General features: G+C 37.4%; 1 protein-coding gene across 1 annotated transcript; it reads right to left on the bottom strand.

Annotated features, from left to right (window-relative positions):
- Positions 1-4,762: 4,762 nt before the first annotated feature.
- Positions 4,763-8,990, bottom strand: LOC112081506. Its single transcript, XM_024148265.1, has 8 exons — positions 8,931-8,990; positions 8,712-8,837; positions 7,758-8,618; positions 7,464-7,665; positions 7,216-7,376; positions 6,706-7,139; positions 6,137-6,427; positions 4,763-5,153 (listed from the first exon to the last, which is right to left on the bottom strand). The coding sequence occupies exons 1-8, from the start codon at positions 8,988-8,990 to the stop codon at positions 4,763-4,765; spliced, it is 2,526 nt and encodes an 841-aa protein (XP_024004033.1).
- Between the last annotated feature and the right edge of the window lie 4,053 nt (positions 8,991-13,043).

The following is a 13,043-nucleotide window of genomic DNA, read 5'->3' as shown; positions in this document are numbered from 1 at the left end:
TTATAAAAAGTTTTGACAGCGTTATTATGCTGTCATAATTATATGCTATCTTCGTTTACAATAATATTTGCTTTGCAATATGATAATTTACTACAGCGTTTTTTTGTGGTAATTGATTACTTATATAATAGCATTTGTTTGTATTCAATGAGCTATAATAGCAATAGGTATCTATCTGTCATCATAATGTAATTTTTGATTAAAAAAACCCAAAATATTTAAAATTTTGGTTTTTACATTTTTTGGGGTTGAAAAATACGATTTTTCGTATTGCAAATGAGAAATGAGAAATGAGATTTTCGTATTGCAAATTCTGGTGAAATACAGATACACACAATACCAAATGTACAAACATAATTTTTCCCTCTTATTTCTGCTTCTTCCCCTCTCGGCGAGCCTTGTCTCTGGAGGACTCTCCTCTTTCTTGTATCTGCTTACGTTCCTCTTTTATCATTCTTTTGATGGCCTGACGGTAATCTGGTGCAATGTCTTCATCTTCCTCAAGGCGGACCAAGCTGAACCCTAAAGATCTCCGGTACTGTTCTCTGGTGATCTCCTCTACATCACTTGCTCGATCATCATCTGCTTCTTGTCGTGGATGTTGGCGTATCTGTGGTATTATTCCTTTTGCCGGGAGTCCGCAGACTATTACCTTCCTTGATTCTATTTCTGAACCATATTAGACAAAGAAATTAAGAACCGTATCAAAACTTTGGGTAAATTCAATTTTTATTCAACTCAACAATTGAGATGACCGGAATTATAATTGTCATATTATTATTGACATTAGAGAGAATAAGGATGCGATGCAACTTTCCAAATGAAATGAGATTGTTATCAGACTATGCAGCTTCTGACCTGTAGCAATCAGAATCTGCGTACCTTGTTCGTCCTCTAATCTATCTCAGCTACAAAAAAAAAAAATTGATGTCAATTTATCTTACAATTTTACTAATAAACGAATGAGAGAAGAAGAAGAAACGGTGAAGAAAGCCCTAATCTATAGCCCTCATCAACAATTTCAAACAAAACTATAACAATTCAGAGAAGATGCGAGGAGAGATATGTAAAGATTGCAGTGGAGAGAAGATGCGATGAACTTTGGGATTGAGATCTGGAGTTTGTGACGCAATGAAAGAAGAAGGAAAATTGATCGTCGTCGTTCTGTGGATCCTCCACTTCCGAGGGTTCCTTACTCAACCGTCCTCTCCTTGAAGATTATCTCTGAGACTCTCTATCGTTATCCCTCTCCTATTCCCCAAAGCTATCACTCGATGCAGAGATAAACCCTACATCTCTCATTCATCGTTATTATCATTGATCCTACGGTTTAGATTGTAAGTAGTAGTATTGATCCTAAGGTTGTAATTGGTAGTAATTTTATTGATCGTACGGTTGTAATATAAATAGATTCTTGATCGTACGGTTAAGATCGAACAAGGATAATGAATCCTAGTGATCTCTAACTATTGGTTGTTTTTGTTCAAAACAATAATTTTCGTTTTAAATTTATTGTATAATGTATTTTAATTTATTTAAAAAATGACAATTATGAAAATAATACATTTGTTATGTCCATAAATTTAGAAATTAATTTTAAAATTTTATGACTACATAAAATTCTTAATGAAAATCAAACATACATTTAATCTCTATCTAACCCTAAACCCTAAACTCTAAACTCTAATCTCTTATCCCTGAAGGTTAAATTTTGAAAATGTGAAATACAATACTATTTTTAAGTTATTATTTACACAAAGTGATTTATTCTATGAAAAAGATTGTAAATATATTGTTTCAATATTTAGAGGTACAATTGTATATTGCTTCATAATAGAACCCTAAACTTTTAACCCTAACCCCTAAACTTGTAACTCTAACCACTCATTGCTAAATCTTATAAATATGAATTACAAAATAATTTGTTATCTTATTACTATGTATTAACATTATTTCCAATTTATTTGAAGCTATAATTGTTCAATTAATTTAATGAAATTACTATGGTTTAGTTTTAAAACAGCATATATAAGTCGAATTCATCACATATATGTGTATTCAGAATAAATTGAATACCGGTTTATTTTATATTAACCGGTTAATTCATCATAATTTACCACATGATAGCCTTATATATAAACCGGTGAATTCATCAAAGTATATAATGACCCAAATTAAATGGAAATTTGTCATTAAACGAAACATATCAAAACAACAATGTCAATTGTACTTAGAATTACAGATACACACAATACCAAATGTTCACCTCAATGGTTCATCGATTCATATAAAAAGCAGCTTATCATTAGGCCAAGCCAAGGTACTACCCACTGCATCTTTAATGAATTCAATTTCTGAATTCTGTCTCCACACCTTTGCATCTTCAACAAGCGGCAATAGAACCCACACCTTGCTGGCATTGGGACCTAATGGTTTAAAATGGACTAAGTCAGTAGGATTACTTGATAGAACTTTGCCTTCTGCAACCCTTTGTTTCGGATTATGACAATCTAATAAGAAGCACTTCTTTGAACCAGATTGACTGCTGCTGTTGTTGCTGTTACTTGTACTCTACATCAGTCAATATTATAAACACATCCAAAATCAGACAAGTAATAAAACGATATGATGAGAAGTATATACCATAAGAAAAAGAGTTTTACCGCATTTGGTGATGATCTTGTGACTGGAACATTAATCAGTTCAACCTTATTTATTGGCCAAACTATTTTCATATGTAGCACATCACCAAACACTAACATTTCACTACTAGGTCTCCACAAAGAAGCATCTTCTTTAAGCACCTTGTCGACAATCACAGATGCAGCATTTGGACCAATAGGAATATTGTTGACCATTTCCGTCGGTTCAGATGAACACAGACGACTCTCACCCACAACTTCATCATCCACAATCCAATTAATTATGCGGACCTTATCAATTGAATCATATTTTTCCTAACAAGTCAGCCATAAAACATAAAATATATCAAATATATCAGAACAAGAAGTGAAGCATCAAAGACACACAGACAATATATCAGAAGTGAACTCAGAAGAAAAACTTTACAGTAGAGCCGGCAGTGTTATTGTCAGTTGGTGTGTTGGATTCATTGTCCAAGATGACCTTATAAGCTGGCCATGGAATTTTGGTTCCCACTGCTTCGCCTAACACTGTCACAGTTTGGGTTGGTCTCCAGATAGATGCTTCTGCCTTAATGGCACACTTCAGTAAAACAGCTGCCGCATTTGAGCCTAGTGGATTACGGCCAATCTTGTAAATTGGTTCCTTCTTTGCTATCATTTGCAATCAACGGAGCAGAATTCTCCTTCACCCACAACAACTTCTTCATCTCAAATCCAATCAAGCAGTTGACACCTAGTTCCTTCTTTGCTATCATCACTGTTCCCATTGACGGATACATCATCACAATGTTTCTGGGAAAAAAAAATCGACAGTTCAAGACATGCAAGTTCCAATCAATTAACAACATAAACACAAGACAATATTTCACTTACCTTGTTCCCTTTGCCTATGAAATTACTCATTAGACTCTGCAAGTTTTCAATCCTAGCTTGTGTTGCTTCAAGTTTCTCCACATGTGCGTCCCGTGCCTGAAGGAATGCTAGCTTGGTAGCTGTAACCCCTCTGCCCAAGCCTCTGATTCGGCCAGCTTTATCTCTCCTTAACACTTGAGTCACCACATCTTCTCTAATATTATTACAAGAGGTAGATCCAACCTCACTATCGATGGACTTTATTCTTTCCTGATACCAAGCAAATTAAAATGTCATAAAAACAAAATTCCAATAAACTGATGAATTAGAAATCCGGTTTCTGCTTACAATTGTCACTGCAAATTCTGGTCTTACTGGTCTCCCATCGGAGTGTGTGTCCTACTACCCAGACCTTAGTTCTAGTAACCGTTGAGGGATCAGAGCTCTTTTTTTTCTACAAGCAACAAGCGTTTAGTGTTTTTTTCTACAAGCAACAAGCGTTTATTATCAAACATAGATGCATACCATCTCATGAGCACGTCGAACCATTCCTTTTCGGCTGGTGGTGTGTGGAATCTGAGCCTTTCTCATTTTCCTGTATTTGTCACTTTTTTCCTGCAAATCCAAAAAACAGTATTAAAGTATAACACATTTTTCACTTAACATACACATGTAACAAAATTAAGATGTACCCAACCTTTAAAGCCGGGCTCTTTCTACTCTTCACCCAATTGTTCCATGCTGTCACAGACTGTATGTTACTTGGTTTTAGTTGTAGAAGCTTACTTTTGCTCGTCGTATTTCGAACAAGGGTACTAATCTTTGATTTATGCGCCCTCCACAAACAACCCATCTGTTTGAAAACACAGTCCTTCTGCCATTCTTTATCCAAATTAAATCTAGCCTAAAAATAACAAAACAAGCAAACATTAGTTATTTCAATGCATGATGCATATATATGTATATGAAAAATGAAAAGCTACGACCTGAATTTCTTCCCACATCGCGTCTTTGTGTTCAGTACTTAGGTACCGCCAATCTTCAAGCAGAACTGGTACATGCTCTCGCACAAGAGGACCGAGGAAAGAGGATAGTGTTATTGATCCCTTGCCCACATGTTCACCCACAGATGAGAATTCAACATCGACCTTGTCCTCGTGCTGTGTGGCCACTCTACGCATCTTCGTTGGTCCCCTGGTTCTTTTTTTCTCCTCATTTGACATCTGGGACTGAACACCATCAGCTGAAGCTTCCACATCTCCTTCTCAAATATGTGGGGAGAAATCTTCCTGTTCTTCTTGAATATGTGGGTTGATATCTTCGTGGTCTTCTTGAATAGGTTGGGGGACATCTTCAAATTGATTTTGAATAGGTGGGTTTACATCTTCCTGGTCTTCTTCTTCTTCTAATTCTTGTTGAATAGGTAGGGAGACATCGCCGCCATGATCTTTGTTTTGATCTTCTGCTACTCCCAGATCTTGAGTATCAGGTAATTGATCATCATTTCCATTACGTTGGGAAGCTTCCAGAGCATCTGGATTTGTAGCCCTCTTACGTTTTTTCGATACCACTTCTAACACAGGGGAGGGTTCAGTCCCTTGCTGACGCTTGCTGTGGCGGATTGGTTCCTTTACTTTCTGCGACATGTTGGATTGCCTGAAACATAACCACTTTTAGAACAAATATGCAAAACACATTACAACTACACCTAAACCCCTAAGAGAACTATACTAGCCATCATAACTCGATTAACCAGCTACTAAGACCCCTTCACAGTCATCTCTAACACAAAAACCCTCATCATCTGACGACTGATTTGCAAAATCTTTAACTTCTGTAATGGATACTGGTGCGGCGGTTAACTCCTCTTCTGTCTCTAACTCATGATACCCTCTTGGTGGCGCCCGCATGACTACATACCAAGGTGAACAATCATCTTCTCTGGAGTAAAATATTTGTTTCGCTTGTGAAGCCAAAATGTATGGATCTTGAAGAAATGCAGATTGGTTTATATGGAGGTTTACAAGGGTAAAGTCATCTTCTTGCTTCACACCATTCCCTCTGTTTGCCCATTTACACTTGAATAACGGAAAAGAAACATGTGATAGTCGAGCAGAATGATCTGTTGTATCACTCCGTAATACGCAATGATGTCTGTTTTATGTCTTGTACCTCTTGCACTAGATCGACACATAGTAAAAGCTTCATATGTTACTCCACTGTTCTGAGTCTTCCGCATCACTGCCTCAGTATGAAATCTATGTCCATTAATTACGTAGCCCTTATATGTCTGAGCAATGTGTCTTGGTCCCAATGCCAACCATCTCAACATTCTTGAATGGTCCTTGGAGTTAATTGGGATCTTAAAATAACAAAAGCGAACAAATAGCAAGAGATGTCAGAGATACAGCAGTGTCAAAGAATTAACAATGAATGCATTATTACCTTCTCTTTTACCTACTGTGAAAATCTCTCGTTATGTAATTTCCATAACAGAGTTTCATTCTTAGCACACTTCAGATCAGAAGATTGCAATTCTTCCAAGTGCATACTGTCATAGATAGTATCTGTGTGTTAGTTTCTAAACTCTAAACCAAAAAACATTACAACGAAATCATAACTGTAAAGGATGAACTTACTCGACAAACGGATTCATTACGGCCATGTTCATTAACACATAACGATGCGCTATATCTCGCTCATTATCCGTAAGTGTAACTTCTTCACCTTTGTTTAGTGGACGACCTTCGAGAATGATATCATCTGCCGCAGCAATATCTTCATTACGATTTATTGTTTCTTGGATAGGTACAGACGCTTGTAGCAATTCTAAGCAGAAAGCTATACATTCTCCAGCTAAATATCCTTCTGCCATACAAGCTTCTGGGCGTGCATAGTTTTTTACATATGTTTTGAGTTTTTTCATGTGCCTATTATTAAAAAAAATGAAAGACAACATTTATTCTTGTAAGCTGGGAGTCATGACAAATATTTAATCAGCGTTTAGTAAAAATACATTTCAAATGGGTACATCCATCTTAAATGCACTGGGTCTCCTAATCGAGCTTTCCTTGATAGATGTATCGGAAGATGGAACAAGATATCAAATAGCGATGGAGGGAAAAATCTCTCCATCTGGCACAATGTCTCTACAATCTCATATTTTAATGCCATCAGTTTTTTAGGTTCAATCACACGCTGGCACAACCTGTTAAAGAAGTTGCATAATCTAATCACTGCAATCCTAGGGCCTTTTGGCAGTAACCCTCGGATAGCAACAGACAATAAATTATGCAGCAAAACATGATGGTCGTGTGACTTCAGTGCACCAATTACAGGGGGTTCAACTGTAACACAGTTAGCAATATTTGCAGCATATCCGTCAGGGCCTCTGAATTTTGATAACCGCTTGCAAAATCTTTTCTTCTCTTCTTTTGACAGCCAATACACAGCCGGAGGCAAGTATTGCCTCTTTCCTCGTTGCTCTACATGTAAGTTTCTGCGAATTCCCATATCTTCTAAATCTCTCCTTGCTTTCAATCCGTCCTTTGATTTTGCACTTTGCATCAACATAGAAACCAAGGCATCAGACACGTTCTTCTCGACATGCATGACATCTATGTTGTGACGCACCGGCATATCCTTACACATAAAACAAAAACTAATTAACATAGAAGTACAGATAGTCAATAAACAAAAAATTTCGTCAAATACTAACCTTCCAGTAAGGTAAATCAAAAAAGATAGACCGTTTCTTCCATCTCCATATATCAGTGTCTTCTACAGGTTCTTCTTCTTCGAGGTCCTCATTTTCACACAAATCAGGTCTTTTTCGTTTGCTTGTCTTTGGCAAGGCTCTTCCGAAATCATTCTCAAAATCTTTAAGTGTGTCAAATATTTTTGCTCCTGTTAGAATCCTTTTCGCTGTCCCTTCTTCCACCGTGTTATCAAACTAGACTTTCCTACGTCTGTAAACATGCCCAGGTCTCAGCCTCTTCCTGTTACGCATGTACACAAACTTTCTGCTGAACTTTAACCACTTAAAAGGTGTATCTTTGCCACAGACGTTACAAGCTTGTTTTCCTTTCACTTTGCAACCAGCTAAGGTCCCTAAGGCAGGATAATCACTTATACTCCACAACAACATAGCTCTAAGTGTGAAGTTCTCCTTCATGAATGAGTCATACACCTCAATACCATTATACCACAAAAATTTTAAATCATCAACTAAAGGTTCTAAATAGACATCAATGTTGTTACCTGGGGCAGTTGTCCCGGGATCAGCATTGTCAGCATTATGTTCTCTGCCTTCATACACATTGTTGGAGGCATGTTGTAATTTACTAGCAAAACCGGCCATGTACTGTACTTGGTGTTCTGAATAGAGAAGGGATTCATCCCATCAGTTGACAGACCGAGTCTCAGGTTTCTTGGTTCAGCAGCAAACTGAGGCCATTTCGAATTAACTAGAGCCCATGTTATCGAGTCTACAGGGTGCTGCATGGTACCATCTTCAGAAGCAATGTTGAAGTGCCATTGCAAACTCTCAGCCATCCTTGTAGATCTAAACATTCGCTTGAATCGGTCCTTGATAGGGAAATATCTAAGTACCTTTGCTGGAATTCCCTTCTTTTCTTCGCCAGTGTGCTTATCTCTTTCCCATCTCGAGGCATTACATCTTGGGCAGCTGACCTTATTTTCATATTGCTTCCGATAGAGGATGCAATCATTCTTACACGCATGAATTACATCATACCCAAAACCAAATACCTTCAAGAAATTCTTCATGTCATCTGTCGATGTTGGAAGAACATTGTCACCAGGCAGCATGTCATGGACGAGAGTCAGAAGCTGATCAAAGTAATTTTCTGACATCCCACTCTTCACTTTTATGCGGTAAAGTCCCATAATTGCAGAAACTTTAGTGTAATTAGAACAACTCGAATACAGTGGAGTTTCAGCATCAGCTAACTTCTTCCTGAACTCAGATTCTTCCTTACTGTCAACCTCTGCTGTCTGGTCTTCATTGTCATTTCCTGATTGTCGACTGCCTTCACCGTCAAAAAAAGCGCTTCTAAACAAGTTCTGAGTCTTGAATTCAGGAGTGGCTTCATTAGCTGTCTTGACATTTTATAATTCCCCATGCTTACTCCAACTCGTTTTCCTCTTTTATTTCTGATCCATTCCCCTAATAACTAGATGATCCAATACTACCTCTCTAGACTGATGGCATAAATTCCGGCAATCAATGCAAGGACAGAACATTTCTTGAGGATTACCCAAACGCTGTGCTGATTCAATAACAAAAGAACTATCACCTTGCTGATACTCCAGGCTAGCCTTGTAGTTTAACAAACACTTCAATTTCAATTCTACATGGAAAAAAACAATTTTAACTAAAGAAACCTATGCACGTAATTTACATTTACATACCTTGGTAGCCAAACCCAAGACTTGTCCATTACACAACCACACCACAGCTCCACGATACATACATAAGAGTTTCATACGCCACTCAATATCATAAACCAGAAAACAATACGGAAACTAACGAAGCAACATATGAACTACTGATGCAACTCGAAGCGAAATTCATGGAATATGACATGCAAAGGAAAAAAGAAATCAATCCTAGAAAACTAATAAGTTACCTGCTGTGACAGAATGAAGATTAAACTCTGCCACTACCGAAAGCTCTCTGCAAAATTATGAATAAAAATTATTACTTTACATAAGATTACCACAAACTCATAACCCAAATCGAAACCCAAATTAAACACCATAACAATGTCACATTCCTATAACTGAAGCTAATCGCTGAAATCGGTCTGCAAACAAATGATTACTAGATCCTGGATCTACGACAAAACTTGAAATAACCCTAAACCCAGATGACGCATGTCAAACGAGAAATTACCGTAAGTGAATTCGTTCTTCGCCCACTCGAAAATGTGAATCTGGGTTTAATTGTTGCTGATCGTTTGAGAGATAGACGAAGAGGAAGCTGCGATGTAGAAATCGAGTGAGAGAGAGCTTCTGACGGTGAGTGTGAAAGACTTAGACAAATTGGATAAAATTTGGGGACAAAAGCTTGTTATTTTTTTTTAATGCGCGGGCATAAATTTTGGTCTTCGCGGTTTACAATGACATAGCGTTTTCAACCTATTATGTTAAAGGCCATGCTATAAAAACAAAATCCCAAAAAAATAAAGCGCGTTTTACAATTTGGAATCCCGCTAAACTATCCATAGCGTTTACAAAAGTACTCACGCTATGTAAAAGTCATGGTTATATTATTTATAGCAGATATATATAAACCGCTATAGTATTATGCTATCGAAAGTGCATATTGTTGTAGTGGACTGATAAATTGCGAGAGAAGGTTGTTGAGAAAATAAAAAATATGCTAGATAAACATAACAAACATGTGGATGCATTACGAAACGTTCGAGAAAGGTTTGATCTTAACGATGATACAGGCCGATTAAGGATAATTTTAAGGCATGACAGGAAAAGTGATGGAATGACTGAGAATCTACCAGCTACTAATGAGGTTGCTGCATTGATACCTAATGATTTTGATCATGAGACAGATGCACATGATATCATCATCGAGTGTAAAAAGACTGAGAATCTCAAAAGGATCAGTGAACTACATCCTGCGTATTTGGCTTTGCAATATCCATTATTGTTTCCCTATGGCGAAGACGGGTTAAGACTTGGTATCAATATTGGTTTTGTAGATACCCAAGGGAGGAAAAGGTTGCATATTACTATGAGAGAGTTTTTTGCTTTCCGCATACAGGAGAGGGTTGGCGAGTCACCAATCATCCCTTTATCTGGAAGATTATTCCAGCAGTTCTTAGTGGATGCGTACACGATGATTGAGACTAACAGACTACGTTTCATTTCAATGAATCAGTCTAAACTTTGTTGCGAAAATTATGACAAGATAAAGAAAACTGTTGATGAAGGTGACATTGATCTTTCTGACAAGGGTAAACGTATTATTATACCTTCTTCTTATAATGGTGGTACAAGGTATATGGTGCAACATTATCTAGATGCGATGACTACTTGCTAGCATTTTGGTTTTTCGGATCTTTTCATAACCTTTACGTGTAATCCCAAATGGCCTAAGATTACCAGGCACCTAAAAAGACATAACTTGAAGCAAGAGGATAGGCCAGATATATGTACGCGAGTGTTCAAGATGAAACTAGATGATCTCATGCACAAACTCACCAAAGAAAATGTGTTATGTGTCGTAAAAGCCGGTATGTTTTATTATCTTATTTCGTTTAGCAAGATATCGTCCATACCATTGCTAGATGATCATGCTAACTAATCTTTTAAAAACTAAAATTTTTTCGTTGCAGCGATCTACACGATTGAGTTTCAAAAACGGGGACTACCTCATGCACACATCATTTTTTTTTAGAGGCTGGTCACAAGCTACCAACTGGTGATGACATTGATAAGATAATATGTGCTGAGATTCCTGACAAGGATATTGATCCAGCACTGTATGAGATAGTAGGAGATGTCATGATGCATGGACCATGTGGTGCTTTGAATAAGGATAGTGTTTGCATGGCTGAAGAAAAATGTACAAAGTATTTTCCAAAACCTTTCAGTCCGATCACTAAAATAGATGATTTTGGATATCCTATATACAGGCGATGTAATAACAAGAAAGTTATCGTTAAAAAGGGTATTGAATTTGATAACGGATTTGTGGTTCCTTATAATAGGAGTCTCACACTGCTTTATAGGGCTCATATCAACGTCGAATGGTGTGTACAGTCTCGATCAGTAAAGTATCTATTCAAATATATTCATAAAGGTGCTGACTACATCCGTGCAACTATCAAGAATGATGATAAAGAAAACAAGATTAAGAAACACTTCAACTGTAGGTATGTTTTAAACATTTTGTTCACATATTTTATATCTTTGAAATTCCAATCTTCCATTATTTAATAATGTCTTTCTATATAGGTATGTAGCACCTTCGGAGCCTACGTGGAGAATTTTCGGTAATCATACTCACCATCGCACGGTTTCTGTAGTTAAACTACCCTTTCATTTACCGAACCAGCAAATGGTCATATACAACGAGGATGATCCAGGTGACGAGGTTATTAATCGTGTCTCAGTTGGTACGTCAAAATTCATTGCTTGGATGGAGTACAACAATAAGTATGAACTGGCGAGGACGTTAACTTATGCGCAACTTCCTACAAGATTTGTGTGGAATAGACCAAATAGGATATGGACGCCACAATCAAGGAGAGTTGCTCTTGGTAGAATCACGTACGTATCCATTGGGGCAGGTGAAGCAAATTATTTAAGGCTTCTGCTTAATTTAGTCAAAAGACCACGTAGTTTTGACGATATAAAAACGGTGAAGAAGACGCTTGTTATGCGTATGGATTATTGAATGATGACAAAGAATATATTGAGGCCATCAATGAGGCTGAATTGTGGCTTTCTGCCAATTATCTCTGTCGTCTTTTTGTAATCCTGCTCACTACTCATAGTATATCCATTCCTTCTAGAGTTTGAGATGCTACATGGCAGGTATTATCAGATGACATCATATACAATTACAGAAAGGCTGCCAGGGATCAAAGTAAGTCGTATAGTTATTGTTTGCGTTGTTGTTATTATATATCTTTAAGATATTGATAGCTAATTTATCTTTTGTAATTTTTTGGAAATTGTGTAGCTGTTAGTCTATCTCAGGAGCAAGTTAAAGACTTTACTCTGGTCGAAATAGAACTTCTTTTATGTGTAAGCGGGAGATCTTTAAAAGAATTCACACCTATGCCGTTTCCTGAAGATATTACTCTGGAGTCACATGTTAATCATCTTATTCGGGATGAGAGGAATTACAATCGCGAAACTCTTAGAGTTAGAAACGAGCAGATGTTAGCCACTGTAACCAGCGAACAGAGAAGTGTTTATGATGAGATCCTAGAAGCAGTAAATAAGAACAAAGGAGATATGTTCTTTGTTTATGGTTCTAGAGGTACTGGTAAAACTTATTTGTGGAGTCTATTAGGATCTGCTCTACGTTCCCAAAGTGATGTTGTTCTTAGGTTGCATCGAGCGGGATTGCTGCGTTGCTATTAGAAGGAGGCCGAACTGCGCATTCAAGATTTGCAATCCCTATCGTGGTTAATAAGTTTACCTTCTGTTCAATCAAGAAGGAGTCCAATCTTGCCGACCTGATAAGGATTGCTAAACTCATTATATGGGATGAGGCGTTGATGATGAGTAAAGACTGTTTCGAGACTCTAGATAGAACGATGCGTGATATATTAGAAGTTGATAAGCCCTTTGGTGACAAGGTCATTGTTTTGGGAGGGGATTTCAGGAAAATATTGCCAGTGATTCCAAATGCTGGGAAGACAGAGATGCTTATGGCCACTTTGAATTCGTCACCTCTGTGGTACAAATGTAGAGTGTTGAGACTTACACAGAACATGTGACTTATAGCTGGAGATAATAGCCGTGCGTTGCTTGAACGAGCTGCCTTTA

This window comes from Eutrema salsugineum, unplaced genomic scaffold (assembly GCF_000478725.1).
Source record: "Eutrema salsugineum unplaced genomic scaffold, Eutsalg1_0 scaffold_10, whole genome shotgun sequence".
Lineage (NCBI taxonomy): Eukaryota > Viridiplantae > Streptophyta > Magnoliopsida > Brassicales > Brassicaceae > Eutrema > Eutrema salsugineum.
Note: the sequence above shows the minus strand (reverse complement) of the source record. Positions and strands in the feature narration are given on the sequence as shown.

Excerpts from the sequence above, each read along its gene's own strand:
- LOC112081506 (XM_024148265.1), bottom strand. The coding sequence starts at position 8,990 with ATGTATCGTGGAGCTGTGGTGTGGTTGTGTAATGGACAAGTCTTGGGT. Across the intron at positions 8,838-8,930 it reads TCTTGGGTTTGGCTACCAAG|GCTAGCCTGGAGTATCAGCA; the intron begins GTATGTAAATGT and ends TTAAACTACAAG. Across the intron at positions 7,140-7,215 it reads TTGATTTACCTTACTGGAAG|GATATGCCGGTGCGTCACAA; the intron begins GTTAGTATTTGA and ends TTTATGTGTAAG.